The sequence below is a fragment of the Melopsittacus undulatus genome, chromosome 2 (assembly GCF_012275295.1).
Source record: "Melopsittacus undulatus isolate bMelUnd1 chromosome 2, bMelUnd1.mat.Z, whole genome shotgun sequence".
NCBI classification, from domain to species: domain Eukaryota; kingdom Metazoa; phylum Chordata; class Aves; order Psittaciformes; family Psittaculidae; genus Melopsittacus; species Melopsittacus undulatus.
This window is the reverse complement of record NC_047528.1, coordinates 115,183,828-115,210,745: the sequence shown is the minus strand read 5'-3', so window position 1 is coordinate 115,210,745 and position 26,918 is coordinate 115,183,828. Positions and strand designations below refer to the sequence as shown.

The 26,918-nt window shown below is 48.9% G+C and overlaps 1 protein-coding gene across 1 annotated transcript in view; it reads right to left on the bottom strand.

Moving 5' to 3' along the window:
- The window catches only part of FSTL1 (follistatin like 1), a 47,716-nt gene extending 21,976 nt beyond the window's left edge, over positions 1-25,740 (bottom strand). Inside the window, exons 1-2 of the mRNA XM_034074149.1 lie at positions 25,610-25,740; positions 25,450-25,509 (exon numbers count right to left, since the gene is read on the bottom strand). Coding sequence (XP_033930040.1) covers positions 25,450-25,509; positions 25,610-25,612 — 63 coding nt within the window. The 5' untranslated portion in view covers positions 25,613-25,740. The remainder of the gene's footprint in view (positions 1-25,449; positions 25,510-25,609) is intronic.
- Positions 25,741-26,918: the final 1,178 nt, after the last annotated feature.

The window sequence follows — 26,918 nt, the reverse complement described above, 5'->3', positions numbered from 1 at the left end:
ATAGAAGTGAAGAATCCTGCAAGAGGGGAGACGTTTGGAAGGCTGAAGAACTAACCTGGAGCCTGCTTATCAGTTGTACAACTGCTAGCAAGGCACAGCTCCATCCAAGGTCAAACTATATCCCTGTAGGCAGAGGGTGCTGAAGGCTAGACTGCCAAAGCTCTGTCACACTACTACCTTCAAAATGCAAACCAGGAGTTCAGGAGGAGGTGAAGATGCGAAGAAAGCTCTCCAGGTTCTTGTAACCTTAGCTTCTACTCCTGGAGACCTGACAACTGGCAGAAGAGGATGTCCCTACACATCTGTACTGGAAAGAGGAGAGGAAAAACACTGCTGTGAAAACTAGGTGAATATCCTGTCTGGGAGAGGAACATGGAGGGGGCTGCACAAGCAAGCAGACTAGCAGGAGAAATGGGCACATGTTCTTCTCTGGTCTCAGAAACATCACATCAGCAACAAATGAATCCCACTAAACTGCAAGGGCAGTCACCCTGCAGCCCCACACCAGGACCAGAGAACAGAAGTGCCCCAGCACAAGGGGAACTGTGACCCCTGAGTGACAACCAGCTACTTCTTTCCAACTCCTGCTGCCCCTGTTATCCCCCAGAAAGCCTCCAGCTCAGGCACCAGCACTGAAACAGTCCCTATGTGGAACTAAAGCCATTTCACACCTATCCTGAAGAGGCTTCCCTCTGTGACAGGGAGAATGCTGTGAGTCTCTGACTTGATGGCTGACCTCTTCACTGAGATAGCCCAGAGGAAGCTCTGATAAGGTGAGAAGGCCATGAGAAAATTGGTATCATCACTATGAAACACATTATAAAATCCAGTCACTATGGTAACTGCCACAGCTGGGAGGAAAGAAGAAAACTTCCCAAGTCTGGGGGTTTTCAGCCTTCTATGGATGCCCCAAGGATGGGTATTGCCCGAGGCTATCAGCATCACTGCCCCTGCACTGCTCTTTGCAGCTGGTGCTGAACCCACTCTCACCCAATGCTTGGCCAAATACTAAGGCTTTTTATTAGGCAAGCTGTTTGTGCTTATGCTGGTGTGTCCTCACGGGTCCCCTGTCTCGTTCCTGATTTAACCCAGCATAAACAGAAAGGGAACAGGAAATAAACTATGCTGTGTGGGCTATCAGTGAGGAGGATGGATGGTATTTCCCTGACACCCCCTGAACCTGTCAGCTTACAATCTGTTGCTCTCACGATACACCTATTACAGCTATGTTCCCTCTCACAGGAGTGGAGCAGTATATAAGATGAAGGGGAAGCATAATTGAGTAGTGAATAACCTCTGCTGTGCTCATTAGAAGTGGCATGTCCCATATCCATGCACGCAGTCTCAGGGAAGCAGAATCAGTCACCCACACCTCTCCCAAAGCAGAGCTCTCCTTATCACGCCATGGCCCCTGTGCCAGGCTGACAGCATTTGCAGCCTAAAGGCAGTTCCATGATTAAGAAACAAGAGAAGTGATTATTGATTTCCTGTCATTCCTAAATAAGGCTGGGACACATTTCCCAGACAGACAGAGCTAATTCACTAAGAAATGCAATTTGAGGTTGACCAGAACTATGTGGAATTGTGTGCCCGGTTCGGGGAACAGGGTCCCCTCTTAAACACTCAGTCCTATCCCATCACTTCTCATCCTTCAGTCCTGAGGAGCCTGTGCCTGTCTCCTGGCTGAGTTCTCTGTGGAGAACATTCCTCCCCCCGCTGGCACCCACCACTACCTGGCAAGCTAACGGGTGTCAGGAGGTCTGCATGCAGAAGCCCAAACAGGAGCCTGACATCTGCACTATGGTGCAGAGATGCTCAGGCTCGCCTTGAGAAGCAGAGAGTACACAGGACTCATGCGGAGACAACACACCACTGCCTACAGCTGGAGAGGGGGTACCTGGGTCCTGTTCCCAAGGTTTCATTCCATGATGGGCAACTTCAAGAGACTTGCTCTTGTTGATATACACACAGCCAGAGGTGACTCAGATTGCAGAGGCACAAAGGACCTACCTGAACGCATCACTGCACTACTTAAAAAAGGGGCTTTTGAACTTCGGTAGACTATCTGGCTCCAAATCACTAAGGGCAGGCAACCAGTGCCAGCCAGATGCAATGATGACAACACAAGCGCTTGCCTGTCTTTTCTCATTGCTCTGGAGACAGTAGCAAGGTGTCAGGAACTTCCTATGAACTTCAGTAAAGCCCTGGTCTAGAAGGAGAGGGCTCCAAGCTGTGCTAGTGACCCTGAGGCTCTCCACAGCTCCCAGGGCCCTCATTCCTAGAAGAGGGATCACTGCTTGAATCACCTCCAAAAGCACAAACTGTTCTCTAACACCTCTTGAGCTCTTCCCAGGATGTTTTGCTTTCTGCCCTGTGGCCTGCCCAGGCCACATGTCCAAGATGAAAGGCTGAGAGCACACACAGATGCCCTGATGCATTCCTGGGTCACAGGCTTCCCTCGAAGTGGCTGTGGGTGCATGGCTGGGAGAGGGCAAACTCATGCTTGCAAGGTCCCAGCACAAACCCCTCTGTGCTTTGGGGCCAGCAGTGATGCCCTGGTGCTCCCTTCTAGCCCAGCAGAAAACAAGGCAGCTCATCTGCTTCCCCTAAGGGCTACCACAGCCTTAAGGAGACACAGGGCAAAAAGTAGACGGTAAGGTGCTATCTGCACGCAAACCTGCTTAACAACAACGTATGTTTCTCCTCTCCTTTGTCCCTCCTCATGGCTCCCATAGAGTGTTACACACATAGCACATGAAGCATCACCACTGGGAATGTGTGTTATAGCAAGGAAACCCGAAGAGCATTTATGGTCTTGGAGAGAAACATCAGGATTTGTGCAACACTGCCGCAGCCAGCAAGATCTTGGGGGGCTGCAATGCACACATCTGCATGTGCCCCATCTTCTGCACAAGCCAGAACAAAGCCCCAACCCCAACCACTGGAGATAAGCTTGCTCGCAGTCTCAGCCTCATTGAGATGCCAAAGGCAGAGTCTGCCAGTGGTCTGGCAGGGGTTCAGTCCAACATACTGTCCCCACCAGTGGTTCCCACTTAAATTCTGGCACTGGTGCAGGAGCTCAGCCTTAACCCTCACAACCAACAAGAGAAGGGGCCTCCCTGCTTCTGGCTTCTTTCTTTCTGCTCCCTTCCTTTTGGCCCTCCAAACCCACACCTTCCCCCTGGCAGGGTGAAGCTGGCACATCAGGAGAGCTGAAGGCAGTTCCCAAGGATCACACCAGCCTGCGGCACAGGCTGCTGGCAGAGATAAGCTCAGAGCCTGGCTGGTGGCTGCAGCACTCCCTGCCTCAGCCAGCAAGACAAGGGATTGAAAGCACTGGGCTGTTGCAGAAACCCACAACACACTGAAGAATGGGGAGAAATGACCAAACCAGCTAGATCCAACAGGAAAAATCTCAGCCTCTTTGAAATGAGGGGTGAAACTCCCCATCCTGGGGGGATAATGATGCCCTCATTGCTTCACGCTAGCAAACCAGAGGCCCACCAACAGACTCAGGCTGGGGACTGCTTAGAAAACTGTGAGACTTCCTTACCTGGCCATTATTCCCATTTTGTGGTGTGAGGGAGTCCCTGTTGCTGGAGCTGGCCTGTCCCTGTTTTGAATGCCTGAGAAGCAATGTTCATGCTGTTTGTGGGTATCATATGGTTTGAGGCAACTGCTCCCCTATTTCCCTCCCCTGTCATGACCCAGAGGTGGGCTGAATTAACTGCATGCACTTTCTCTGTGAGCATGTAAGGTTCACCACTGCCATATGCACACAACACAGATTACAGCCAGTAAGGGAAGATGGAGTAAAGAAGTGGCTCTTTTTGAGTGCCCTCTTTAGAGGGGTTCTTTCTCCCCACACCTCCCCAGGACAATGATCACTCTTGTTTCACACCACATGGGCGGTCAAATGGCTCCCTTCCACATCACCTCACAGACATCACAGCCCAACGAACAGGAGCTTTGTGCCATCTGCCTGATCACCAACAGAACCCACAGCTCTGCCCCACACCCCAGCACTGCTGAGCCTCGGCCCCCCTGGCACCATCCTTCCTACCTCCAACCTTGTCATGGATAAAGGAGCCCCAGGTAGGTGCAGCAAACACACCGGTCCACAGGAGAGATCTGCTGCATCCCTTTCACACCACCACTGCAACGTGGAGCTTCAACAAAGATGCTCCTGGCAATGAACTCAGTCCTCTGGGGTGCCTCTCTGCTACATAACCCTTCCTGCTGTCCACTGGCTGTTTAAATTCACTCTGAGTGCCAGACCTTCTGTTGGTTAGCACTGAACTTCCTCCAGCTGCCAGCAGCTCCCAGTGCTCTGTGTTGTCAAACTGAAGATTTGCCTTTTACCCCCCCCATTAATTTGTATTCACGTAACTTTGTACTGGTGGAACCTTCAGCTTTCCCAAAGTGTTTTGGAAGTCACAGTCTTTGAATCCTTTCTAATGTTTTGGAGTAATATGGAGCAAGAATCTGGGGCTTGGTTCTTTTGGTCAAAAGGAAACTTTAAGTGGATATCCCCCCCCCTTTTCTTTTGCAGCCATGATCCCTTGGCCATCGTGCCTGCATTCTCTCAAGAGAGGTGAGAAATGAAAGCTTTCATCTTATTTGTTGCTCAGAAGTCACCCTGGAGACTGAGAAAAGCCTGGGTGCCACCACTTGCTGCTGAAACATAAGCCACAGAGACAGGTCTGACTGTGCCCCCCTCACCACCACACTCTGGCACCCCCTCCCTCCCTGTCCAGGGGACTTTTCCTTGCCTGATTTCCCAACTCACTGGTCCTGTGATCTCCAACAACCCTAACACTTACCTTTAAGTGACACCACAAAGCTCCCAATGGGATCACACACATGTAGGAAGCACACAGGGCTGAGAAGCACCTCTTGAGCCTCCAAGTCCATCTCCATTGCTGCCAATGCTCCCTCTGCATGTAACTCCTTACGTGATGCTGATCAAAGGTTGTTATTTTTTGCCTGTCTCACACCCATTGAAAGCCTGGTCTCAGTTATAAGCCTTTCCCTATTGTCAAGGCTGTCTGTATTCATGGCCAACTCGTACACGTTTATTCATACTGGCATAGGAATAAATTCTACACTTTAAATTAAAGTATAGGAATTCTGTAACTTAAAAAGCACACTTCCCTCCCTGACATTTCATTCCCTTGTCCCACCCTGGCATAAGGAAGGAAAACAGCAGTAACAGACGTCTGTCTTAATAAATAATGCTCTTTCATCAAAGTAATCCCCATTTTCACTGTTATCAACACTTTTACAGCAGCATGGGAGCCAAAAACCTTCCATTACAGTGGAAATTTGAGGGACAGGCCAAACCAAGGGTGAAAATATGCAGTTTAACACCACTTTATGGCCAGAAGAGGGCAAAACCAAAATGTTTCAAAAGTGAATGTAATGTATTTTGCTACAATGCAAGCCTAGGAAAGATTACAGTCAGGACAGTAAGCCCTGACCACCAAATTCCTGTTCCTTCCAGGGAAAAAGAATCCTTCACACAAGAACTGACACACAAGATTAGGGATGCAGACAGAAGGTTGAAGGGATTTGCTCTGAATTGAATTAGCCTAGGAATGAACAGAAGAGCAGCTCCCAATGTAAGACAGCTTTAGTTCTGTGTCAGAGAGGGAGCAGACCCCTCCAGAATCAAGTCCCCTACTGCTCTGGAGATGATATCCATTATTAGCCATGCTGTTATCAAATTGGGCAGCCCAAAGACAAAAGGCAGCATTTTAAACCCTCTCCCGTAAACCAGGGCTATGTTTAACCTGGGTTGTAATTGCCTGTAAACCTGCAATTAAAACCATCATGCTGCAGGCAACAATTGCTGTGGATGCTTGGGATCTCATCATGTACTTAAGCACTCGTGGGGACAAGGCATGTGGAGGGCTCAGGACCGATTGCTGGGGAGAGGGAGGAGAAGGAGGGTAGAGATGCTGCCACAGGCCAGCTCACATCTGGCTCTCCTGCTTTGTTCCCCTACCTTTAAGTCCCATGGAAAGAAACAATCCTTTTTGTGCAGCCTTTTGCAGTCTCTTAGGCGGGCCACAAGCTCCTCCTCCTCATCATTCCTCCAACAGCCCTTGAGACCCTGCTTCCCAGAAGGCTGCTTAAGCACAGAGGGGTTGGTACCCACAGCATCACTTCACCTCCCGTGGTGCGGGAAGGCATCCCACGCTCCTTGCCAGCACAGGGACCCGACTGTGAGGAACTGGAAGCCTCCAGCAAGTCCTCTGCTTCTGTTGGCATCTCCACCAGCAGAAGGCAGCAGACCACACAAATGCCTTCTCACAGATGAAGAATGATGCCTTCAGGACAAACTCGAGGCTTGTTTTGGGAATGCGGGAGGGATGTGGATGATGGAATAGAGAGAAAGGGAGGGAGGGAGGCAGGCTGCATTGTTGCCTCTCCGCTCTTGGCTGCTTTTTGGGTAAATAATGGGTTTCTCTCTCCAGGGCTGCTAATCAGCTCTCAATGCCCCCAAAGCAAGCAAACAGCAGCACAATAGGAGAGCCCAGAAATAAATACATTTCATTATAAATTCATTTTGTTTTCATTCCATTTTTCCTGCTAGTAAAAAATTTAGCTAAAAGCACTAAGCACATTCTTTTCCCAGCAACCTCTGCTGGCTGCTGTCTACTGCAAAGGAAAGCTCAGCTTTTGACAGCATAATGGCTTTGTTATAAAAAAATACAATTATATTATTTCCTAAGACAAGTTCTACAGTATTAAACATCTGAGCAATGCAGCATTGTCCTTAAAGCTGCTGGTGAAGGCATTTTACATGCAGAGACAGAAGGAGCAGCTTTCATGGGACATGTGTTTTACTGCACAGATCTCCACTGCTCAGATATGCAGAAGAGATTTTGTGGTGCGGACACAAAACTGAACCACACAAGATTTTGCCCCTACACTACTTGCAGTTGTGTCACCAATAACTAGAGGATGTGGCTGTCCTGAGACTCCTCCATGACATGCATCAAACTATATCAATTCATCAGTATTAGCTCATCACCGTACCGGTGCTTCTAACAAACTCATTAGCAATAGCTAAGACTATAAATCCAGGAGTAAGGAGAAAGGGTTTAGAGTGCTAAATGAAGTGAATTCCTAACAGATATCACAGTAATCCTCCATGTCTGGGCTAATCCCAGCAAAGCTGCCTGAAGTTCAGCCGTTGACAGGAATACCCCCAGGCAACAGGAAAAGCCATGGATGGATGAGAGCAACCCCTTCCCTGAACACCAGGCAGAAAGGGCAACTGGAGGGTATTGGTGGGTATGGGATGGGCACAGAGTGATGAGGTTCAGAGCCTGCACTTACCCCAGGAAATTCAAGAGTGCCAGGCTCCAGCAGGGAAATCCCAGGCACACAAATTATCCATGCTATTGAAATGGGAGCAGGGCCACCATTGTGGTCTGCAAGCTCAGACACAGTTTGGGGGTTAGCACATACCACTGGTAATCACGAAGTAATTCACACACAGCCACTCTAACTAGGAGATAAGAGTTGAAGAGCATAGGTGAGGGTCACTGTCTCACTTGGGCTCAGTCAGCAAACCACCCCATGCATTTTCACTTATGAATGCAGGCATTGCCAAAGCCATGGCAGAATTTCAGGTACAATCAGCAAGGAGTCAAGCACCACAATGGGAAATGTAGTAACAGCCAATTGTTTTGGCCTGACCTTCTCTGAAGATCTTCACAGAAAGGGAGAGCAGTGGAGTGAGCTGATTCACAGGAGCCAAGGTGTCACCCCACATAATGGGTGGAACAGGTAGCATCAGGATGCTTAAAAGCAGCCTAATGCTTCCCCTTATGAACTGATCTTTGCTGTTGCTGAGAACTTTGCTAGCACTGAACTGCTCAGGCTGAAGTTTTCCATGCCAGGTGCTTGCCTCAGGCTGCCTTTTCCTTTTTGAAGTGTCAACAGGGAAATGTCAGTGGTTTCTGAGAACAAGATGAAGTTGTTCTGTCTGTGCCTGATGAACTGTAAAGCTGTCATGCTTAGAGAGCACAGCAGTCCTCAGCACCTCTGCAAGAGCCTGGATTTGGTGGGAGAGTCACCCTCATGCTTCTTGTTTAAGGGGAGCTTGAACCGCAACAGAGCCATGTCTCCAAAGGCTGTAGCAAGCGTGGGTCTGTGGAAATCACCAGCTTACACACAACTACTGACCTTTTCACTGCCTGATTACTTCTGAAACTTCAGTCCCTGCTAAGAGCAATCCTTCCTCTTGCAGCTCACAGAGCCTGATAACACTGCCCAAACACTAGCTGAGCATGACGACCAAACAAGCTCTCTTCTGGGACTGCAGGATTCCACAGGCAGCTGCTGCTTGGGGCACAGCATGGAGAAACAGCACAGAGAAACAGCATGGAGAAAGGAAGTGAAAAGCAGGGGGCTCCATCTCCCTTGCAGGTCATCAGTCATTGCAGCCAGCAGGGCTGATGCCACAAGGAAAGGGTCATTTAGGACAAATAGTACAAGGTTGGAGAACTGAATCAGCAGATGTTTTGCATAGTAGAGGCAGGCTCCAGACACAACTGAGACTAGAGAGAAGAGGGCAGGGCAGGCACAGCATCATCATCCCCTAGAGCTAGATCCCAGTGTGGGACCTGGATCCTTTGCCAGTAGGTCTCCGTGTGTTGTATGTTCCCTCATCAAGCCAGCTGCACGGTGGGATCCAGATCAGAGTCTGATGAATACCAGCACCAGTCTGAATGCACCGGTACTACAAACCCTTTGCCTGTGAAGGTGGCTGATCTACTGCTGCTCCACTGATGAAACTGCTCTCCCTTTCAGTCTCTCGGTGAGGAAGGGATGTGGATCCAAGGGCCAAGCACACAGGCAGCTCCCAACTCATCTCTGACCTTCAGCTGCTTTTTTCTTTATCTTTTCTCAAGATAGAAGCACAGCCTTGTGCTCTCAGCAGTATGGAGCCACATCTCTAGACAGAGCATGAAGATCACCTGAGGTAATAGCCTCAAGGCTTCATCTTCATGGTTTTGTCTGTAGCAGGAGAGATGGAGTAACAGCCTACCTTACAGCGGTTTGATGACAGCTTAAGTAATTAACCAGCAAATGCTCTAATGGGCTGAGATAGATGATGCAGCAGATGACAAAATGCAATTACAAATACTCTGTACCAGAGGCAAACAGTCTTGAGGACTGCCAAACCATCCATAGCCAGAACTCAACACTACAGGTCCCAAGTCTCTTCCTCACCAGCAGTGGGATAGCATCCCACTATTGTGTGTTGCCACCTCCTAGAAGGGTCCTTCTGGGCGGCTGGGTCTTGCCAACTCAAGGCACTGCCTCCAAGTGCCACTGATCACCCAAGCAGCAGCCACCCAAGCAGCAGAGAAATTAATTGTTCATGGCAGCTGGAGCTGCTGTCAGTAGATTTACACCCTGGAGCTCAGGAGCATGGGATGGGGGGCATCCAAGGCAAACAAAGGTGGTGGAGCAAGATAAACAAGGCAGTGCCTCATGCAGAAGTAAGCGGTACCTGCAGAGCAGCCGTTCCTCCCTGAGCAGTGAAGGTGATTGTGCCAGACCTTGGGAAACGTCCCAGAAACCTGAAAGTTGATAGTGGCAGCAGAAGCCAAGATCTCTGCACAGACAACAGACTTCCAATTACGAAAGGCAGCTCTGTTGGCTTAGGAACAGGTTATCTCCATGGGGTTCTTCTGCTCGCTCATTCAACGGTCACAGGTTTTGTGTGTATCTCTTTTCCCATATAACAGCAAGAAGGCAGACATCAGGAATTTTTGCTAAGCCTCCCTAATCAAAGGGACTATCTGTGATGCAAACACAACCCTACCGATGCTTTCACCACCACAGAGGTTCCCCATGCATGCCTCCCTCTAACCTTGCTTGAAAACTACCCAGTCTGCCAAGGCAAAATGTTGCCCCCAGAAGTGTGATGTTCATTGATGATGGAAACACTTTATGGTATGGAAGGGAAACAAAAGCCTTCAGCCTCACTGGAAGCCCAGCCCCGAACACCCACCTAATGCTGTCTGAAACTATCCTCTATACTATACATGTCTGTGGCAAGCTGAAACTTGGTGGTTTACACGCTTTATGTCCAAATCAAATCAAAGTCAAGGGGAGCACACTGACTTTGGACATACTATAAGTTAAACAAGCATAAAACACTTGGCAAATTTCCCTTGTTTAATGCAGCATAAACCAGTTTAGGTTTTGACAGAAAAATTCCCATTTAATGAATATGGCATGAAAATGAAGAGAAGGCAGCACTATTTTTGCAGTTTCAGTTAAGCACAGGACAGCCTGTGCCTCTGCTGCACTGTTATTACCAACGCCCATGTGCAGAGTTAAGGGTTGCATTGGGGAGGTGAAGGACATAACCCTCGCAGCACCCTGAGCAGACCAGGGGATTTTGGCCCTTACCTTCAGAGGGGAAAAACTGAACTCCAGCAGACGTGAAACTGAGGGGTTCAGACTGAGGGTTTCGGAAGGCTGCCTCTGGCAAACCCAGCCGCAGCAGTTTAAGACATTAGCTTGCACAGCTGTCTGCCAGCCTTGGCTGTCCACCTTGTCGGCCAGCCAGGATTTATTGCTCCTCTAATAAAGTCAGCAGAAAGAAATACATGCTTGTGTCTCAGCCACTACAGCCTGCAGCCCAGCGGATCGGTCTGGAGTGCTGATGATCATCGGTTTTCAGTGAGATCGCAGACTCGCAGCTGTAGAGCCAAGGAAGGGAAGAGCAGACAAGAACAGAACAAAATGTCTCCCTTGCTGTGAAAGGCTTAGAAGAGTCTTGAAAGAAAATGGGCAGATAATGGGCTAAAGAACTTATGAAAGATGTTTATTCTACAGAAGATGCTGCAGTGCCTCTCTTTTGCATCCTTTGCTGTTGGAAAGCCTGGTTTGGCTGCCTGCTGCCCTGGGGAAGGGAACTGCAGGCACAAAAGACAAGGCCAGGTTTGCAGGAGTTAGCACCACTGCTCACTCCCCGCTAGCCCAGAGCCTGCTCTAAGTGTAGGAGCATCCTCCATCACCTCCAGCTAGAACCAGGTATAAGGAAGCAGAGTGCTCTTCTGACCCTAAGACCTGCACTTCTGACACTGCCCTCCCCTGTCCTGGGCTTGGCTCCAGGAATCACATTGCCTGAATGTATAAGCAGTCTATTTTTACAAGTCCTAATGTAAGCAGCCCCTCTTCTCCTGCGCAGAGATTGCAGTGGTAAATGGCATGTGTCAGCAGAAATTAAGATAGGAAGCTCAGAAGGGACAATTGGTTTTCTTTTTCAACAAAGATGTAAGAAACCCCAGGAAATTCACACACCCAAAGCTTTCATTAAAATGTATTCCTAGAGCTGGCTGTGACCTCAGCACACCAGGAAATCAGTGGTAGCCTTTTGAATACTGGGAACAAACTGCCTAAGTACATATCACTGTGTATGTGTGGAAATCATTCTCATGTACGGGTACTTGCCCTGCTGAACAAAGCTGCACTAGATGCTACCTGTACAAGCATGCAGCCTAGAGCAAATGGAACGGGATCTGTTCCAGCCCACATGGTTTCAGAAGTAGTAGGCAATGTACTGAGCCACAATAAACAGACGTCGGGTGCTGCAGGCCACCCAGAGGACTGGCAATTGTGGGAAGTGCAATACTGTGCAATGGAAGGCTCAATAACAAAACACTGAACTTCAGGCTTGGAGTAAAACCTCTTGGTTTGTTTTCCAAAGAAAACAAATGATACTTCTTCAGCTCCCCAGTAATGTGTGTTAGCTCAGGTAGTTCTGGGGTTTGCTTGTTTGTTAATTCATTTCAAATATCACTCCCTAGCCCCAAGAAAACCCAATACCCCCAAAAAAGCCCCCAAACCTTCTTATTGCAGCATTAGCAGCCCTCCTAGAATAAAACTCGCAAGCCCCAGTCCTTCCCTGCCAAACTCCCAGACCCTGTGGGGGCGAGGACACTTCAGGTGAGACACACAGCCCAAGATACCAGCTCTAGAAACTCATCTCATGGAGCGGAAGGAATGGGAAGCATGTGCTCCTTCAGCCTATGGCAAAAGCAAGATAAGGTAAATAATCTTAGCCAGCAGTGAAAGATTTACTGCAGTCACAACATCTAAAGTCTTTATCAAAGCCTACACATATCCAGCTCCTGGCTGGATGTTCCTACTTGCACTGTAAGTGGTCTTCAATGTGCTAGTCCCTTCAGCGTGCTCAGAAGAAAACAGCTTTGACTACAGAGAGGCTAAGTATCTTACTGTTAACATGAGTGCGTACTGTATCTGTGCTGATCTGTAAGAGCTTGTCATTCATAGAGCCTTGACATGGATTCTTATTTCCTGTGTGTACCACCCTTACCATACAACTGTTACTTGCTCTTGGCTTGGTACCCTGTGAAATCGGCACATAAACACAGCCTTATCCCAACAGTAATCGTGCATACAAGAAGCCTTTAATGCTGCAATCAGCAACATCAAGTCCAGGGTGCAGATGAAAATCAAGTGTCTACAAGGGACACTTGTCTGTGGCTTCTGGCTGCTTCTTTCTCCTCTCTAGGAATGAATATTCGCTCTACAGCTAAGGTATCCAGACTGGTTGTGAAGCAGCTCTTGACATGCTGCAGTTCACTGCTCCATCCACCACAGCAAAGCTGACCCAAGTTCTGTTGTCAATACACGCCACACCATAAGCAAGTCACTCTTTGTGACCAGTTGGTCATCCCTGCAGCATGATGGCAAATCCAGCCAAAGGGGGGAGCAGATGCCCAGGGTCACAAAGCACCTCAACTGCCCCAAGTTTAATTCTCCAAGTCCTCTGTTATAGCAAAACGCAACTGATTTTCATGAGCCTCATATCATCCAAACACCAGGATAGCAGCACAGCCCCGGCATAGGGACCCCATTAAATACTGACATTTCTTCCCCTTCTCATACATCACCAAACACACTAATAGTTCAAGAGACACACGCTTTACTTTTGCGTGCTCCATGCATGGACTTCATTGTATTTCTTCATCTTACCTGAGTTTTATAGCTCCATCTGAGCCAAGACATTATAATTTGCCCCCTCCCCACTTCCCTGCTGGAAATCATGCAATTGAAGAGATCAGACTGCACTAATGCTGGGACAGCAGCCAGCAGTACACAGTGTGCCTGGCTTTCAACAACTATATCATATAAAAAATAATGATGCAAGCATGGGCACTGCTCCCCAAGACATCCTGATGCTTTCAGCAACCTCCTAGGGACACAAAATGCTGCTGCACAGGACAGAGGCTGAAAGGAACAGATCTGGGACTGCTGTGAACAGCTGCTGGCTCAGTGAACAGCCCTAGGTCTGAAAGCAGGGAGCTGTCTGCACAGTCTTCACCGCTGTGTGAAATCGTTGCTTCCCAAGGGCAGGCATGAACTGCACCACATTATCACCTAAATGCAGTCATGGGGTAGCAAGCTCTCCTTTAGGAACCTCATGCATGCATGTAGGACCAGGAGGATCCTTGGGTTCCACCAAAACACCCACCTTGAAGTACTTGCACCCAGATCCCTGTCACCATTTAGGAGACTGTCTCCCCTGTACTCCATGAACCTCAGACTATCTGTCTTCAGTGCCCTGGGTTTCAGTGGCTTGTCCAGTACTACAGGAAATCTGCAGGAAGCAAAACTGAGCCTTGCAAGTCCTGCCAGGTAAGCCCATCCCCACCGCTTTGCCAACCACTGTAGTTGTTCCATGACACTACCCTGCCCATGGTTCTGCTTGCACCTAACTGTATCTAGTGTGAGTTTCATGGATGATAGCTTGAGTTGTCTAGAGTCAGAGCAGCCTGCATGTTCTTTGTGCCCTCCTCAGTTCCAGGATGGATGCCTGTGTGTAAAACAAACCAAATCACACCTAGAAATAGACTCAGCCCCTGATATCAGAGGGAGCTCTCTCTCAAGGCAAAACCAAGTTCATCCATCAATCTCTGCTGCGAGAAAAATCACAGAAATCAGAGCACCAACACGATGTGCTGCCTTCAGAGTGCACGGAGACATGCTCACCCATGTCAGTAGTGCACTCATTAGCAGCTCTTGTGCCTGGTTGAGATGTTTCAAGTGCAGGCATGCAAGAGACCACACATTTCCTTGCTACTGCATTAGCAGACTATGCTAGCTCCCTCCCCACCCTGGGAGCCCATGCGCTTGAATGGCCCAAGAGGCTGTCAGCCAACTGGACTGATGTAAAGAACCCTGCAATGGCAGGGACCCTGCGCCCAGGGCACTGGGTGGGGAGTGCACAAGCTCAAGCTGGGTTCAGCTAAAGCTGCCTGCCAGAGGACAGGCTCCAGCTGGCTCAAGTGCTGCAGTGTGGCCCTCTGCCCACTACAGGGGATGAGCTGTGCTGAGCATGCATCTTCCGGTCCCCAGCCCAGTCAAATCTCTCCTGTGGGGTCAAGAGAGCTGAGAAGCCTCTAAATACTGACCTGTAAGTGTGTACTATACAGAACTCGAAAACAAGGCTTTATCTGGCAACAACTGCAGCACAAGTGCTTACCAGGGGTAAGACTCCTCTTCTGACAACCTCACCAGGTGTGTGCATTAACATATGTGAACTCCCTAATAATACATTAAGGCTCACATTGGTTTTGTCTTCCTTCTTTTTACAGCTTTTATTGCCCAAGGATGTACAGATTCCCAGTGACAGCACTTGGGGATGCCCTGTCATTACATGGTAAGAGAGCACTAACAGACTGGGAAAGGGGATGCAGTATGTGGAGACCCACTACTGAGTGGGGGATTAGGAGACATACTTTATCAGGGGATGGTTTGGGGAGCTCAGACTGTTCAGTTTGCCAAAGACAAGACTGAGAGTGGACCTTGTTGCAGGCCACAGTTACAATGGTGGGGCACAGATGTGGTAATAAAGGCTTCTTCTGTTCAGTGGATTAAACACAAAATTCAGCATCTGGAGATCAAACCTACAGACAAATGCAGTCCATAAATGAGGTATAACAGCACATGGGTAATTAACCACTGCAGCAACATACCAAACACACTGGTATTTTCCATTCATGATAATTGCTTTTATCAAGACTAGATGTTAGAAAAAGATGGAAATATGGGCTGTATTACACAAGAGGGCAGAAGTAAAGCACAATAGCTCCTTCTGGCCTCACCATCTACTAATCTGTAGGGAAAGCTGCACCTTTTAGTGTCAGTGGAGTTGTTAGCCATATTTCTAGTGACAAGACAGGCTGCTGTTTACATGAAATAGTAATAATACACTGTGTCTCACCCACACATCTATTCTGAAATTCTCCAAGCTCTTTACTGTCACTATGTCAGTAAGCCTGATAACTCACTGGCTGATAAACTGACATTATCATCCTCCTTCCATTAAACTTGAACTTTTTCAGAGTAACTTAACCATCTGCTTATAATTTACAGGAAAAACAGTACACTCAGGCTACCTGTCAATGTGGGCACCTACTTTTAGGCCTCTTGGTAAGATGTTCATGCAGGTGCCTTACAGAAGGTCTCTGAGTGGGAAGTGGCTGAATACACGGACCCAGTCCAGATGCTTATCCCCAGGACATACTTCACAGCATTCAAAAATATCTGTATAACATCCCTATATCTGGTAACAATGTACTGTCTAATTGCAAAAGTCAGCAGCTAAATTGCAAAAAAAGGGTGAAAAAGGTGGGGAGAGAGCGAACGCTTCCTGGTTGTTGTAACAAACATCTTCATATACCAGAGCCACACACACACAAAAGTGATTTCTATTAGTTACCATGACAACCAATGGAAATCACTAACCCATCTTCTTTCCCCTGTCAACCTCTGGCAGACCTCTGTCAGAGAAGCAAGTGACTATGTCCCATGTAATATCCTCTACTGAAGTAGAGCATATAGCTCACAAGCAAATCTACACTGCCACGATATCACGTGCTCCCCTTACCACACATCTCCACTGTGCCTCCTCCGAGATACAAAGGACCAGAGAGATGCTTGCTGCTTGCCCTGAAAGCAAACACACCCCAGAAATGCAATCCCCACTGAGAGACACCCCAGCTCTCCCAACCTTGCACCTCCTCTCTTCCTCAGGCTCCATAAAAACATGCAACCATCTCTTGCTTCCCATCTGTGGGCCATCATCTCAAATCTTAAACGTGTCCTAGACAAGTCCTTTTTTTGCACATTTTTACTGCCTGCCAAGAAACTGCTGCATCACACAGCAATTCTGGCCCATATTTTATCTCCCTTTTCCTTACTGCTGTTATCATTGTTGATAAGAATAATGACCCTCTCCAATGCTGCTGCACCTTCTATAGGAGAAGCTTTTATAAACTCTTCATACCAGAAATGCATTCAGCTTCATAACCCCTTCTGAGAGGCACAGCACCATCATTATCCTTATTTTACAGATGCGTACAACACAGTTTAGAGGAATTGGGTGCCTTGCCTAAAGCCTACGTACAAATCATAGTATGATACTAAGGGTGAGAACAAGTAAGTCTGGAGAGAAGAGTCTGTTTGCATTTTCTTGATGCCTGCAGGCTCTGACGGTGTTTGAACCACATATGCTCAGAGTTCTCTTTAGTCCCTAACACCCTGCCAAAACCCCACCACAAATAAATAACTACCAAAACCCCCAACAGTTGTCTCTGGTTAACACTGGTTTACTACTGACCTTGGATCTGCAGCCAGGATGGCCTGACCCCAGCATCTGGATGGGTGCTCCTGCATTGCAGAAGAGCTTGGCAGTGATTTGTGAGGAGGAATTAGCACCCAGCTGTTCTCCTATCTCTTTTGGTTTTCACATGCACCAGGCTAGGAACAGCCCAGGCATCACACTTGACACTGTGCTTCCAGGCTCCTCCTGTACCACAGTGAGATTCAACACTTACCCAGTAGGATCCAGAACACCCACTGCCCCCAAATGTTGCTGCATTCTCCACTTCCCCATTGCAGGCCTGGGCTGCAGGAGTTACTGGCAAGTGCTTCCTAACAGGGCTGAGTAAGGTGACTCTCTGTGTGTATGTGCACACAAGGTAAAACAAACCAAGTTTTGTGCCCCATAATTAACCATGCTTTGGCTCAGTTTCCTCCACAACACCTTCCCAGGGCCTGCACACAGGTCTGAACACCACAGAGGGTAGGACAAGCTGTAAAGTACAAAGCCAAGCAACAACAAACTATTCTACAAGCTGCTTCCCACAGACTCCTGTCTTGAAGCTGATTGCATGTGGTGACTATGAAGGTATGAACTACAAAGGGAACACTCATAAAACACTTCTCTGGTATGTAGTAAAAGCTGATCACACGCTGGAGCTTCTCCCTTAGGTAGGGCAGTAACTACCCCAGTGTCTGTTTTTACAGAACTTAATAGTATCTTGTAGGAAATAAATATACTTTGCTAAACATGGTGGAAACTGGCTGTTGGGTTTACAAGTTATTTGAGGAGGTTCAAACACACCGACAGAGAATAAAAGAACATAAGGCTCCATTTCTTTAGGCAACCAGGGAAAAATGTTCTGCTGAGACAGAGGAAGTGAGCTACAAGGAGATTAAAAGAGGCGGGTTAAGCACAGACCCGAGGGATGCCATAAGCCAGCTATGTGCACAGGGTGGAGCTAAGTGTATGGGGAAGGCACTGATTACCACTGAATGTGGATGTGGAATTAGGACCATTGGGACAGAATAAAAAGATTAATGGTGTACTTGCTCACAGGACAGGACCATGAAGATAAACCTACTGACGCTGAGATACTCCAGAGCATGGTTTCATTTTTCACAGAACAAGAAGACAGGGTATGTGTAAAACTAGATATGACAAGACACTAATGGCTATGGTTTGTACAAGCAGCTATTAATCCTAGGGCATGTAGAGATATGCTGCAGAAGAACCAGCCTGTTTTTCTAAAGGGGAATGCTCTGAATGAGCTGGAAAAGCATCATCATGTTTACCATTAGCCCCTCTGAAAAGTGTGGCAAAACACATGGGCTGCAGAATCATCCTGCAAGCGTGTGCACATCTTCCCGCATACACCTCTCAGGTGAACAAAGGGCCTCTTGCCCTCCTGAAAGTCTAGGCCTGAGTCCTGGGGACATGAGAAATGAAGCCTCTGTGCAACCTGACTTTTCCATCTTCTGTCCACAGGGCAACTGGAGAAGGGGAGCACTGCCTGAAGAAATGCAGGCTGATAGTACTCACATGGCATTCTTCATCCAGGGGCTGGAATACCCCAGGGGCTTGCATCACACAGAGCAAACCCGCTGTCCTCAGAGAGGAATACCGCAGCTTTTCTGCCAAGTTGAAGGCAATGCCTTCAACATGAATGCTTGGTCCCCTGCCACCTTAATCTTCCAGAGCCCTGGGTTTGAATGCATGAGCTGCAGACCAGAGCTGGGTCACAACCCTTTCGGTTATCCCTGAGGAATTTTACTCACCCAGACAACAAAACAATCCAGACATAGCAAGAATTCCCTGAGGAAACCACTTCCTCCATTCAAGACAATTCCAATCCCTCATACTTCAGCTTTCTCAAACATAAACATGAAAAAGTGGCCAAAATGTAGGAGGGAAAAGAAAGTCCCAGAGCAGCAAGGAGTACATATGCAGACTTACATCATGCAGAAAGAAAGCTCTTGGCTTCGGCTAAGCTTACCAGCACTCAAATAGCAGAGGCTGCTCTAGCATGGAGTCCAGCCTGCCCAGCCCCAGCACTGTTCCACCATCAGGAGAACGGCAGCAGACTCTGCTGTCAGAACTACACCCCGACAGCACCTACTGAATGCTCTCACTTCTGTCTGTCCTGGTGGATGGACAGAAACTTCTTGTTCTGTTGCTCTGATGCTTGAGCCTCAAATTACCTTGCTCTGGCAGCAGGGTGATGACGAAGAAGCAGGCAGGGGCACCCAACTCATGGGCCCCTGTGTTAAGACAAGGTTCACCAGTACACCTCTCCAGCAGAGATTCTAACAACCGCTTCTCCCCTGATGTGGAAGGTCTGAGAAGACTGTTTGAGTCTTACTCCTGCCACAAGTACGTCTGCAGCAAGTCCTTCTACTACCTCTCTAGGTCTCCTCACAGATAAAGAAACAAAGACATGGACTATGGCTAATATACAATCTTGGAAGCTATCACTGTTTCATGAAACCTTTCATTGTGGGGGAAAACTGATTAAGCATGGAAAGTTCCACCAGCATCCATATTCCCAAGGCCTCTTGATGCTATTTCAGGACTCTGAGCAAGAATCAGGGATGGCACCAGGAAGAACATGTATTGGCTAGGGACAACCAGCAGCAGGTGACAAACAACAGTCCAACTGGTCCTTCCACGCTTGGAGCACGAGGTGTGCAAATCCTCTCCTATCAATGGAACTCAGCTGCTTTGCCTTGGTGGTTTTATCCATTTCTCTCCATTGTTCCTTCAAGCTGGTTTGGTGCTCTTTGCATTGTGAGGCCCCCTACAGCAATACAATCAAGAGGAAAAAAACCCCAAACAAATGCAAATCCATATGCTTACAGCTTCACTGCTGTGTAACAAAGCTGCAGAATTAAATGAGGGATGGATAAAGGGGAAGGAACAAGAAAAGCTGGTTGCTCTGGGGTTCCTTACATAGTGTACAATAGAGAAAGTGGTTAGAGGTGCATCTCTGGGACAGTAATTGACAGGGTATAGCCAAGGGGAACACTGTACAGAGAGCCACCCTGCAATGCTCATGCAGAGATGAATGAGATGGGTTCCAACAAGTTTTTCTTGTTGACCTCCTGGTTTTCCTGGTGCACTGGCTATCTTCCTCAGAAGCACAGCAGAACTGGCACACTCTCCCCACTGTGACAAAAACCAGATCCCAGTCTTCAAGCAGTGTTCAGTTTCTTCTGCCAAAATATTTGCTTAACTGTCAAACAGTGGAAACGTGGGATCCACCTACAGCTGAGCCAGAGATACCAAATCCCTCCCTAGTCATCCACCCCAAATGTGTTGGTCCAAGAGGAGACTCCAAATTGTTTCCAGGTTATGGACCCCTTGATGCACTCCAAACAAGATATGGGTATCTCAAGAAATCCCATGTATGCAGACTGGAGCATGAGCTTGCTTTTCTTCATCTCTCCCAGGCAGCCTACATCTCATCCATTCCCCAAACAACCACAGACCCAGTGTCAAAACCAAGAGGGACAGTGGAATAAGAGAGAGAGCCAAGGCATAGAGTAGATAGTTAGGATTTCACAGGAGCTCTGTAAACTTCACTTGGAGGTTGATGGTTTGCACAGAAGGGACACAGTCGCTCCTTACTGCTGGCTGGTGTCTTCAAACTCAGAACCGGAGCACACTTGAAAGCAAGCAGTAAGAAAATGCCATGCAGTCACTACAGTTATCTGTGCTTTACTACAGTGCCGAAGCCTCCAGGTCTGCTTATCAGTTGTTTAACTTCCTGCTGCAATGCCTGAATTGCACTCAGAGCCAAGAGCAAACAAGCCCCTGCTCCTAGCAGCTCACACCCAAGTACACACCAAGCTATGGCAAAATCTACAGCCTCTGGGAAGGTCTGGATGTATATAACCTCATGCCTGCCACTCAGACACAGCTCTGGAAGGAAGCATGCTTCACAGCACAACAGCCGTCTGCTCTTTTCTTTTGCTGTACTCAAGAGACAACACTGGTTATGCACAGATTAGCTTAGATACCACACTAGAGCAGAAGCCAACCCTCCTGCGAGATAGATGCAACCCAGCTAAAGAAGGCATTTCTGTGAACCAATCTCATCTGTCTCACAGGGTATGTGGCAGAAACACAGTCTGGTTGAAAGGAGTCTCATAAGCCCAGAAAGACACATCTGGCTGAGGTTTGTGACAAACCCTCTTCTGTACAAAGAGAAACATTCCCCAGCTCATGTAACACCACGCAAGAAAGATCAAAGGTGCCCCAGTGCCTCCTGATGGGTAAGCAGCTGTACCAATAAGAACAGCTTGAAAATGCAACAGGAGATGCTCAGGCAGCCCTATCCTGTGCTGGGAGAGGAGCTGCCCCCCAGGCAGCCCCCAGCAGCAGCCCCCTGTTAATTACTGGCAAGGAATTTGCACTCTGGCAGATAAAGTCATTCACTCACTTAAAGCACACTTGCACAGAGCAGCTCGGATCCAACAGCAGCTCCACCGCAGGAGCAGCATCAGGGTGCCATGCACATGTATGTGCTATGTGACATCCCTTCTGCTCCAGAGCTGCTGCCACACATGGTGCTCGGGGGTTACGGTCCCCTCCAAACAGCTGAGAAGGTTGTTTAAGAGCTCATACACAGGGCATTGGGCCAGTGCCTTCGGCCTCAACTGAGATGCCTTGGACAAAAGCGCTCAGTTCATCTCCCAGACACTGATCCAGGACTATCTGCAGCTGCCTTGATGGTAATGCACATGCTTTGAAAAACAGGCTTTGCACAGATGAGATTTTTCTGGGCGCCCTGGGTAGTCATTTTTTCCCCTGTTTCCCCATTTAAAGTACTCTTATCGCCCTGAGACACAACTCCAGCAATGCCTGGTCTGGCACTCCAGGGCAGGATTCTAAGGAGGAAGATGCCTATCACTCCAAAAACAGCTCAAGGAGAAAAATGATGCAGTTTTTCCTTCTACTAAAGATGTGTCTGCTAGACTAGCTCTGGGAAGTCGGCTTTATTACATTAGTGGGTTACACGTGACTGTTGGGGTTTACTGCACAAAGCCAGTGCATAATAAAACCTGCCCAAGTAACCCACATGATTGGCACCACACTGCCTTTTCTTTCACTGCCATGCACAAAATACCAGTGAGAGGTCTGAACCATCCACAAAGTCTCTTATTGCTAATTTTCAAAGGCAAATGGACCCTTCTTACACTGATGGTTTTGGGGCCAAATGCAGCTACATCAGGATCTCAACTTTAATTTACTCAGTTTTATTTATTAAGACAGCAGTTCTGAGTGGCAAGAACACAGGAAAAGTTTAACCCAAGCAAGCTGGTGATCCTGGCCAGCCTGTGTGAACAGCCCACCAGGAGGGAGGAAGCACACCAGGCTTTATGAAGACCAGCTGAACTCCCAGCTCCATCCCTCCTGGGGTATACAAGGGCTATGCTGGCAGAAGGGGCAGAGGTCTGGGAAGAGGTCGACTGCTGCCTTCCCTACATGCAAAAGCAGCCAAGTTCCATGTAGGGGAAGTGCTCAGGTGAGTTAAGCAAACAAAACTTAACCAAAGCCTTTGTCTTTTCTCTCCCTCCATAACATCCCTTTTTTAGCTTTTCACATGCAAGTTACACAAATTGGTGGGGTGAAAAATATTAATCCCAGGGTTGCAACAGACGCAGGCACTGCAAACACTGTGCTGTTAGAAAAGGTTATACATAAACCTGCCTCCACATGCTTCTCATCCCCACACTGCTTGGGGGTTACAGCCCCCTAAGATCTGTCAGCAGATCTGCTCACAAGAGGAGAGCCTCTAGCTGTTCTCTAGCCCTTTTTAGCCAAAACTGCCTATGTATCTTTTTCCAAAGGCTGGCTTGTTTGGCCAGAAATGGGTTAAGGATACTTCAGGAGAACAGCTACAGGTGCCAGAGATTAATTTGAACAGTGAGAAAAGGCAAGAAGCAGAGGGCAGGCCAGGGCACTGACCACTCCTCTTGGCAAGGCTGGATTCAGGGAAGGACTTCCGCCCACAGCCTGTACCAATATATTCCTACTGGCACAAACCTCTCTGCTAGCATCTGAAATTCATGGTGAATATAACTTCCTTGATGATTCTGATTCAGGTTGAAGCTAAAATGAAAGAAAACTCCACACTCTTATTTTGAAATAAGGAACCCCGTGGGACGTGTAAGGATGCTGGTCTAATTGCAGTGGTACCACCAGTGCTTCTGCACACCCCCCTTCAGACCTCACAGACATGGTCAAACAGCCACAAGACTCCCCTCCACTGTTAACTAGGTAACTTATTCCATCAGGATGTGAACAACTGATTAAATTCTAATACATTCATCAGACATTTTGAGCTGTTCCCTTTTCCCCTGTAGTGATGGATGCTTCCCCTGAATCACTCCATCTGCTTCTGGAAGCCCCAGCTGAGAACACAAGCATCCTCACCTCTGTAGCATCCCTATTAATATGAGTGAATGGTTGCCTCATTGAGAGTGTGACCCAGGAAGAAAGACATAAAAAAGGGCTGTCTGAAGCTGGGGCTGGCTTCCATCCGAGGAGTACAGTTCACCGTCTATTGCTCTTGCGACTGTTACCGAACCAGGCCAAGAAAAGCTCCCAAGTTTTGGCACGTCTCAGATTTTCCAGTCTGCACAAAGTCATGCCAGGAACATTTACTGAAGCAATTTCTTTCTTTCTTTAAAGACTCTAATTATGCACCTAACAACGTTGTAGAAATGTGTTGTACAAAAACCCCCAGTACAGTTCAGATGTACTTCAGCCGACAAAAGGATTAGAAGCTCAAGGCTCAGTGTTAATATTCTGAACATACTGAAAGGCACAAAGTGCAAACTGCAGCAGAAACAGAAGAAAGAGAGAGGTTATCACTTCTGAACTGTGGAAGAAGGAAAACCACAGGGAAATGCCACACTAATCTTACTAAATGCCAGTGATGCAGAGAGTGGTAACAAGAAACATTTAGAAAGGGGCAACCACCAAAGCTGTCTCTGAATTAGCAAGCAGCTCACCTTCAAGCACAGCCCACTCCCTAGAAGGTGTAGATACCCCACAGGGTGGGACACTGCCTGTGAACTGATGTTCACCACTTGGCAGCTACTGGCAACAAGGAATCAAACTGAACCCTGAACAAAAGTTGCCTGAGGTGTCAGCTTCCTCTGAAACCAGACCCAAACCTCAGCCATCACTATCAAAGTTCTGCTGAACTTAAGACTGGAACTGAACCAAAACGTTCATTGTTTGACACCAGGACCATTACCCCTGTACAGTCAAATCATTCATTTAACCAGCATGAACCGGCCTTTAGAACCTAGTTTTGAACACTGATGGCTGTACGTTTTTCCTCACTTCCAGTTTGCAGAGGAGGCAGGGAGACATGACAGTACTTACACTTGGGAAGCCATCCAGGCACTCCAAATTGGAGTTACATTAGGCAAAAACCAGGATTTAGCACTTTGACTGTTAACATAATGTGATGGCACTTGTGAAATCAGAAATCAAGGGCTAAGTTTCTCTGGTCTATTGATTCCAACATGGTTTACTCAGATGAGTGCCATCACTGCTTAGCTGTTACTATCATGTATTTTAGGGATGTACTGCTGTGCCCTTCCTTCCTACAGAGGTTTTGCTGTACATTGCCCAGAACAGGTTAAGGCTTATTTAGGGTCCCTAAGAAAATTAATAAAACTGATCTGGCTTTTTCAGGACAGTGCTGAGAGGATGCATGGAAATGCTGACAGTGTAAGTATGTCACGCCTTGGGAAGAAAGCACATTACAATATTATCATGTAGAGGCAGATGTGAAATGCCAGCCCATACCGCAGCTCCGTTCCACCCTCTTGGCTGTCACAATAGCTGTGATTGGAGCTACAGCTTGACAGTGGTACCTCTCACCTGCCCTGTCTCACCTCCACCCCTCACGTGCCCCAGCGCTCACACTGTCCATCCCTTCAGCGAGTGGCTGGCAGTTGTGGGGAGTTCTCAGATGAGCTTTGCTTATGGGGACAGAGCAACAGCGATGGGCTTCACCCCAAACCCACCCCCGTTTGCCACAACCCGGACAGCACAGTCCACGGGTGGGAGGCAGAGACAGAGGGAAGCGTTTGGAGGAAATCAGATGTGTTTATGCATTTTTTTCCCTGTGCAGAGCCAAACTGTGATGTTCTAGGGTGGGTCTCGCCATCTGGGAGAAACATGTAGGGAGGAAAAAGGCAGGCGGGGAGGATGAGTGGGACCACTTCCCCCGCAGGCAGGCTCGGCCTCCCTCCCCAGCCCAGCTTGAGTTCATTCTCCTCAAATCACTTCCACATTTCCCTTGCCGTAATTACCAAATATTTTGTTTCTGACCTCACTTTTTCGGAGGCCGCCGCAACAGGAATTCAGGCACCGTTTATTCTCTGTCAACAGAGCAGGGGGTGGCGGAGGGGGGGGCGGGTGTTGCGAGTTGGGGGCTTTCAATGGTTTTCAATGTCATTGCAGTAAAAGAAAGGGGAAAAAGAGAGAAGAAGGAGCGGGAGGGAGGGGAAAGCGGCTGCCCAGGGGACCGCAGGCTGGGGGGAAGGAAGGAAGAAAAGAAAAGGGGGGTGGGAGGGATGGGTCCGGCCCGTTCCCGTCGCCCCAACGGAGGGACCCGCAACTTCCCTCCCGCCCCGGCCGCTACTTTCCCCGCTCCCCCCTCCCCGCTCGGCTGTGCCGCCGGGAGGTGGGCGCGGTGGAAAGCTCCAGAAGGAGCCCCCCGCTGCCCCCGGAGCCCGTCCCGTCGGGGCCCCGCATACCTCTGCTCGCAGGCGGGCGGCGGCCAGCAGCGCGCACAGCAGCGCCAGAGTTCTCCAGATCTGCAAAGAGAAGGGAGCGGGGGGCGGTGAGCGCGGCCGGACCGGGGCCCACAAACTTCCCGTGGGGCAGACGGACGGACGGACAGACGGACGCGCTCACCATGCTGCGGACGGGCGGGCGGCAGCGATGGGGCAGGAGGAGTTGCGGAGGCGCCTTCCCCGTCTCCGGCTCACTCGGGAAGGAAAGGGGAGGGCTCCCCCACACCTCGACCCGCCAGCCTGCGGCTCCACCCCCGGCCCGACCCCCGCCCCGGGGCCGGCTCCTCCCCGGGCCGCACGCCGGGAGGGGGCGGCCGCCGCTCGGTGTCCGTCGCCGGGCTCCTCGGAGGCCTTTGAAGGGGGTCTGGTGCCTTGTCCCAGCCGCTCCGCACGGGCAGGAGATGGTGAGGGACTGCAGCCCCCCCCTCCGTTGTCATCCAAGGGGGTAAACTGAGGCACGAGGTGTTTACCTGTAGAAAGCCGCTGCCGCCGTGCTCCGGACCTGAGACACGCTGGAATCCCGGCCGCGGCCACAGGTGTCATCTGTGTCGGGATGCGGGGAGGTTAATAATGAGGATTTAAACACATATGCGTTAGGATCCAAATGGTGTTAGCTAAGCGGAACAGGCAGCCGGGGTGTTGTGCCAGGCACAAAGGGATGAAATCCCAGCGCAAACGTCCCGTGGAGCTCATTTGTGTATAAATGCCTGTGATCCTCTTGTTTCATCTCTTCCATCTCCGCATTTCTGAAGCGGCCGGTAGCTTGAAGGCAGGATCTAAGAATGCGAAGAGACTGAGTGTCCCGAGCACATACAGACATCTCTGTTGGAGCAAGCAATGCCATGACACCAGTTGCCAAGGGCTTTTCCTCGAGTTTCGAGGTTGGTTATAACCAAAATGACATTGCTGGCTTTGAAAAACCATCTCACGCTGTAACCAGGCATGCCCGTCAGCCATCTATCTTCTTGCCCTGCTTTATTCTGTGCCCTCAAAGCAGGCAGGCACCCTGAGATCCTCATGTGTGTCCCCTCATCCTTCCCCAAGACCAAAGATTATTCCAGCATCCTGCCGGAAGGAGAAAACTGTGGGAAAGAGTTGTCCTAGATCAGCCCACATTTGGTCTGTTCCTGGCGGCTGTGCCATTTCTCTGTGCTTCCTCAGGCTCTGCTTCCTCGCTCTGTTTTGGTTTTAGGATTACTGTTACTAATTTGGCATTTATAAAGCATCCTCCCCAGCAAGTTCTGCTGCTGTCTGGGTACCAGACACTGGTGCTTTTCATTGTCTTTTGATCCTTCCCAATGTGCCTCTTTGGTTTGGAGTCACTGATTGCACTGCCTCACGACACAGTGCAGGCAGAATTATGGCTGAACTCAGCTGGCCTGTAGTTAGCAGAAGCATCGCGGGATCAGGCTCACCCAGATTCATCCTGA